This window comes from Ceratina calcarata, unplaced genomic scaffold, assembly GCF_001652005.2.
Source record: "Ceratina calcarata isolate Rehan_Ccalc_2016 unplaced genomic scaffold, ASM165200v1 scaffold294.2, whole genome shotgun sequence".
Taxonomy (NCBI): domain Eukaryota; kingdom Metazoa; phylum Arthropoda; class Insecta; order Hymenoptera; family Apidae; genus Ceratina; species Ceratina calcarata.
Window position 1 is genome coordinate 1 of NW_017151812.1, and position 6565 is coordinate 6565.

General features: G+C 37.9%; 1 protein-coding gene and 1 non-coding gene across 2 annotated transcripts; one reads left to right on the forward strand and one right to left on the reverse strand.

Moving 5' to 3' along the window:
* Positions 1-9: 9 nt before the first annotated feature.
* LOC113464189 (uncharacterized) lies at positions 10-2001 on the reverse strand (the record flags this gene model as incomplete). The annotated part of the gene is made up of 7 exons (XM_026812659.1): positions 1852-2001; positions 1220-1300; positions 1090-1138; positions 917-1007; positions 753-860; positions 263-438; positions 10-205 (listed from the first exon to the last, which is right to left on the reverse strand). Coding segments are annotated over exons 1-7 (851 nt in total), but the record flags the coding sequence as incomplete, so codon positions are not given.
* Positions 2002-3813: 1812 nt separating this feature from the next.
* TRNAV-CAC (transfer RNA valine (anticodon CAC)) lies at positions 3814-3886 on the forward strand. The gene has a single exon. It is a non-coding gene; the product is annotated as a tRNA-Val (tRNA).
* The last annotated feature ends 2679 nt before the right edge of the window (positions 3887-6565 follow it).

The window sequence follows — 6565 nt, forward strand, 5'->3', positions numbered from 1 at the left end:
TCCTTGTACTTCTGATTTTGAACGTCTTCGGCCGTGAATAAGAAAGGATTGTTCAGCTTAGCTGCCGGTGAATAAAACGTACTGCTGCTGCTGCTGGTGCTGCATACAGGCGCATCGTCGTCTTTGAACACATCCCGCATAATTTGATAGCGGAACGACCGCGCGTAGGCGTTTCTCAACCTCTTCTTTACTTTCGTCAGCGGATCTGCAATCGTACAAAAATTAGGATCATAGAATTGCGAGAGGGGGGTTCCAGCAGTACCTTCGCCTGGGAACTTGAAATTGTTCTCCTCGAAATTCTCTCTGCTGATCGATTGACATAGTTCCTGGTATCTCTTCATCGCTGTATCGTAATACTCTCTGGAATCAATCCTGTGATTTGAAGATTTCGATAGGTCGGTAGCTCTCGGCTCTTCGGGCATCTTGCATTTGTTTCCTCTACAGATATTTATGTATCGTTGATTATATATTTTTATGTTTATTCTTCAATCATCGTAGATTCCCGATCAGATTTGAAGAACTTCATTTTTACCTGAGACCAGGGATGCCAGAATGTAGGATTTCTCCTCTTCCCGAGCTCTCCCCACTACCCCCACTACTGTATGCTGTTGTATGCTCAATGTACTCTCCCCACTCAGATATGACATTATCAGACATTTCCCCAATGATCATGGGTAACGTAAGTGGGGACAAAATAAAGTAGTCGGGAAGAGGAGAAATCCTACATTCTGGCATCCCTTCCTGAGACTCACCCATCCATTCTACCTAGAAAAGGACTTGTAGACTCATCACTGGAATATGGAATGAGGATATTTTTAGGATTAGGCTCCTTTTCGTTAGTATTCCCCACTACGATACTTCTGGAAATAAAGCAAACTTTTGGATCACGGCCAACTATTTCTCCGGTTCTACTTACTCTGATTTCGAGTCATAGCCATTCAGGAGTTTGCACATGTCCCCTTCTAAACGTGCGTTACCCGTGTCACCCATGGCTGGACTCGTTTGAGCTAACAATCAATTTTGATTAAATTCAGTCTCTTTTACATATAATTCAGACTCTTTTACAAATATTGAAATATAATTGCTTACACTTTCGTATCGCTTTTCCTAACGCGCCATTTCTGTATATCCCAGTTAACTGGAATAAAAATACAGTAATTAAAATTCATTTCATGTTTCCCTCTTTCTCTACTCTATAGCGATCTTTAATAATAATTACAGGTTTCGGAAGAATCCTGGTGGCCAAGTTCTTCATACTTTGCGGCTTCTTCGACTTCCTATCGATCTTCGTTTGCTTCTCCTGGAAGACGGATATTTCAAAAATAATTAGGACCAAGCATGGAAACGAAGGTAAAAAAAGATTGTTTATTATACATATTCTTTTCGAAGATCGTCGAAGCCTTCTACAAGCTTTACGAAATTACTCTGCTGCCGTTTTTTCTGAAAAATTCACACGCACTCGGAAATAAAAATCGTTCAAACTCTCTTCACATGCTCGCATTTAAAATAAACGGGAGGGTACAGTGTTAATATTATTAGTGTGTTTCGCTATTTCATTCGATTCATCGACAGACGCGACAATGTGCGTATAGACAATTCATTCAAACATTAAGAACAAGATTATATATGCTCTACATCTTACAAATAGAGATATTAAATTAATACTATATTAATTGATAAAATATTTAATGGCACGTGCCAATTAACCTAACAAACGTACAACAAATACATGCACAGATTGAAAATAATGTCACACACTTCTACATAGATTTGTGGACGAAAGTATCGGATATAAATTGGAATGGAAGGATAAATTTTAGATATGACTATTAAATTATAATGATTCCGCACCTTTTTCGGTTTTGATAGCCTCTGACGTATATCTATCAAATCCCTTTTACGTTTTCTCTTTTTCCTACGAACTTTCCGCTCCTCGCGTACTGTTTTTCTCCGTTCGTCGACGGAGGTATCACTGGCTGAGTCCTGACCCGATCTTTCCATTTTACAAAATAAAAATAAGACGAATATTGTGTGCACGAAAATACGAGTAGTATGAGCGTCTCAATGTTTATTTACCTCGCTTCTTATAGCAAATAATCACGTGTTACAATAAACGCAATAGTCTGTGTTCATCCAAGGGATGATCTTATTTAGAATTAATTAATCGAGCGAATACTAATAATAAGAATCTGACCATTTTTCAAGGTCTTTGCAAACGACTATTAACAAAGGATTGTATTAAATTAGATAACAGTAACAGAGGATTTTATTAAATTGAATATCGATTTTAAATGTAGGAGACGATTAGCTGAACGTATGGTAAAATATAGGAGATTGTCTGGTAACATAGACTGGTTTTGTCCAGTTTTGGCAAGTACAGAGAAAAACTCGGGTAAAAACGTCGTTGTAAACAAACATATAGTGCCCGGTCATTTAGTATCTCAGTCTCGCACGCAGGGTACAGACGTATATTCATTATCCGAGGCAGTACATAAAGCCCACGATTCATGTGAATCGTAAATTAATTAATTAGTTATACATATTGTTGTTATTTTTGCGTCATTAACAAAAGGTTTTACGGTTTAAAAAGTGAAAATGGTGAATAGATTCGTGGAACGGTGTTCAAATGTTGCGTTAGTCAAGTGAGGTGTTATATAAAATACTTTTCACTGTTAATAATTGTTAGTACGTATCCTTAACATCATTTTCATTCATACTTTTATTAAGCAAATGAGAGAATCGATATTTCGTGAGGTTAAATCGCGAGTAACTGAATTTTACTCTTTTATTAAACTCTCAACGAGCCACGAGTAGGACGCCATATTTATTCCGTTCGAGTCGCCGAATCCTGCAGTGAACGCGTCTTCCAATTGTTCACAGTTTTTACTGAATTAGTACTCTTTTTGTCCTTTGAATTCTTGATAATATTGTGTTTAGTGCAAGTATTAGAATCTGTGAATCGATCCTGAAATTTGAGATATCGACTCCCTCGCAAGAAATTACTGTTCACTCAGAAGGCTAATGGATCTTCACTTTGCACATCGAAAACTGCAAGGTAGTATTCACATTCTCGTTTCGTACTTACTTATTTCTCAGATTACAGCCTCAGAGATTCTATATTTGTAGATATTTCCTCTGCCGGTTCCAAATTATTGCAGGTTATATCGCACAAAGCACTTTTATGCACACGAGTTCCGCGAGGATTAATGCCGATTCATACATAAGTTCTATCACCGAACCTTAGAGTTACTGTAGATAGAGTAGGGAAGGCATAGGCTCGTGTACAGGTATGACGGTAGATACTGAAAGAAAATAGAAAGCCTCATGGAAAACCTCTTTCTATCTCTTCCTATCATGCGCTAGTAGAAAGCAGGGATCGCATAATTTTTCCTTCGACCGGAAAGTGGGGACGATGCGACCATGGTGGGGTTTGGTACTTGATGGGGGTATGCTAGGCATGGTCAGCGAAGGCGTATGAGGGGAATAGTAGTGGGACTCGAAAGACGGGCGGAAAAGAGGGGAAGTGAGCCGTGAGGGAAAAATTATGCGCACCCTGGACACTAATATTTATTTGTAACGTAAAGTTTATCTGTTCGGATAAATACAGTCTGACCATTGACTACAGCATTACAAACGAATGCTCTACCCTGTGCCCTCTAGGTACTAGACTATAGAATCATTTGCAGGATGATTAGGTATTGTTTTATACATCTTATATAAATATTCTTGTAATGAGAAGTTAAAGATTTGTTAAATAGGGTAAGATGCATGGAATGAACTTCTTGAGACAGCTTAAAATATTGTCTCAACGAAGTTTCCGTAGTGTAGTGGTTATCACGTGTGCTTCACACGCACAAGGTCCCCGGTTCGATCCCGGGCGGAAACAGTTTCTTTTTACATTTTGCGGTTTGTTTTAATACTGATACTTATATATTTTAATCTTGCATTTGAATCTATATCGAGAAACTGACCCTTAAGGAGGTTCTTCCGCTTACAGGCAGACATGGGCAAAAGTGGTTCTCGAGAGCCATGGTGGCTATGGTGGGAATGCAATGCTTAACGCTATGTAACGTACAGACGCGTATCTACATTTACAAATAGTAGGGAGAGCGATTAGTATGGGTAAAAATGATTTGCCCATGCCTGCCGTAACCTTTACAACTGAGAGTACAGGAAAAAGCGTGTAAAAGCAGTTGTAAAGGCTAAGGTACTTAAGAGACCTTAAGAGTGCGTTTATGGCCGGTATTCAGAGTCGTTGTTTATTCTTAAGGTCGTCTTAAGCATTTGCTCAAGTCCCTGTTCCCTGTACAAGACAAGGACTAGAAATATGGGATAGACAGGGATAGCAAATTCTTAAGACAATCTTAAGAATAAGTAACGACTCTGAATCCGGCCTATAAGAACCCATTTTTTATATTGATTTTTCTCGGATACTATATAGGCTTTGTAGGTTTATAGGGATTGTAGATTGATTCAAAATTTTAACAGGATATTCATTACACATTAACCATTGAATTTAAATAGTTTGCAAGATCTTTTTAATTTACACATTTCACGAACCTCCTTAAAATGTAATACCTGTGAAATTAGAGCATGTATCGTGAGAGTTATTGATCAATGAGAGAAGCAGCGTTTCTGCTTTATCTTCTACGAGTATCACTCAATTCTTTTATTACTTTTCTAAGTAACGTTTTATTTATCGTAACGCTCGACGTGGAAAAGCGTCCACAATTTTTCTATCGTTGGTTTTAAAGCTGAATTTGGAAATTCAGCTTGGTTGTTACAACCGTCGATAAGTTCGTGTACAGAATTGAAATCTGTGGCTCTCAGTTAGATGTCGGATGAATTCACTTTGCCAGAGAAGTATCTTTATTTTATACTACGAATCCCATACTTTTTATTCTCATTGTATTTATTTATTAACCAGGTTTTTTCTTATATGATTTAAATAGGCTTTCTATTAGAAAATTGCTTCAAGGCCTATCGATCATTTCTATTTCGTGCTGTGTGACTGTTTGTCGTATATTTTAAGACCGTTTTATCACTCACGCGCGTAATTACGGTGCGGGTTTACGAGGTCTGCGAGCCGATCTTAAATCGGGACTCGAATCGCACCACGAAACGAGCATATTCGATAGGATTACAACATCTACCCTCCCTACAGTTTACACTGTTTGTCCCAGATAAAATTAATCAATTTTCTGAACAGAAAAGTTTGTTAAAATTGTATTAAACATTTTTTAATCATTCGGCTATTGCTTTATTTGTTGTAGATTAGAATACGAGTGCTAAATCGAGCTGGGGAGGAAACTGGAGACTTGCTGTTATTTTCGGTGAGTCAAATACTCTGACAATAAGTTAGCTGAAATTACTACTGGTTTTATCTTTATGGGGAATCGTTAATTGAAATATTGATCAATAGATTATAGATTTTATACATTTATAAAGAGATTGAATGTGCAGAGAATAGAGACAATGCATAAGAATATAAAATGCACTTTCTAATTGAGTCTCATGTTTTATTTTAATAAATAAATGCAGTGTAATAATAAATTGTTGAAGCGTTAATTAGGAACGTAGAAATATTTAAATCGTGATTAGAGAGCATATCGAATGAAGCTCAGGGTCGATTTCCGCGAACAATCACGAAAGTGTTAAACAATGCCCCATAAAGATCAGCTGGAAACGACGAACGATCTCCCATGACGAAATCCCGCGAGCCGCGCAAAACACGTCCACCGTGTTAATTCGTAATTAGCACGCGGGACAAAGCCCGATGCCTATCGCGATGAGGTTGACTAATTGCAAGGCCGATTTTTAACGAGAACACAGCCTAGCCGCGGTATTGTCGCCCGTGGCTGAGAATTTGTTACCGCCGGTATCTGTATATCTAATTAAAGAGAGTCACTCTCCGTGGACCAGAAAATAGTCCTCGGGCTTTGCTAAGAGTCTTGAAGGAGACTTGGCGAAGGACACGGTCTCTAATGAATGAGAACCAGACTTCTATTCGAAACGAAGAACTACGTACTGGGTGGATCAATAAGAATGTGACGGCACAAAGTCCAAATCAATATTTAGTTGGCACAACGTAATAAATAATTAAAAAATACCGAGCTGCTGTACAGGGATCGTAAATAATAAATAGAATACACTTTGTTGTCAAACTTGGAACTTTAATGTTTAAACAAAAATAGGTGAATGAACTTTACATTAGAAATTTACGTTAGAAAACGAAAAAATCGTTGATGTTCATGTCTTGACGATCTAAACCTAAGACGTTCTGTCCTGTCGAGTCTTTCTGGTATAGTAGGGGTACATTTTCGTTCGACTATAGTTTAAGTACCCCTTGGTGGGATAAAATTGACAATGTACGTCGCGCAAGGAAAAACAAATGTCTATTTCCAATATAAAAACTTTCTAATAGTCCAGAGCCGTAAACCACTTAGTCCCCAAATGATAACCGACTCTGGCCCAAACGGACGGTCATAAAACCCTTACTAGCTAAATCCTTAAGGTATCGTAATGTACAGAAAAAACATTCTCAAACAAAGAAAGACTTTCACTC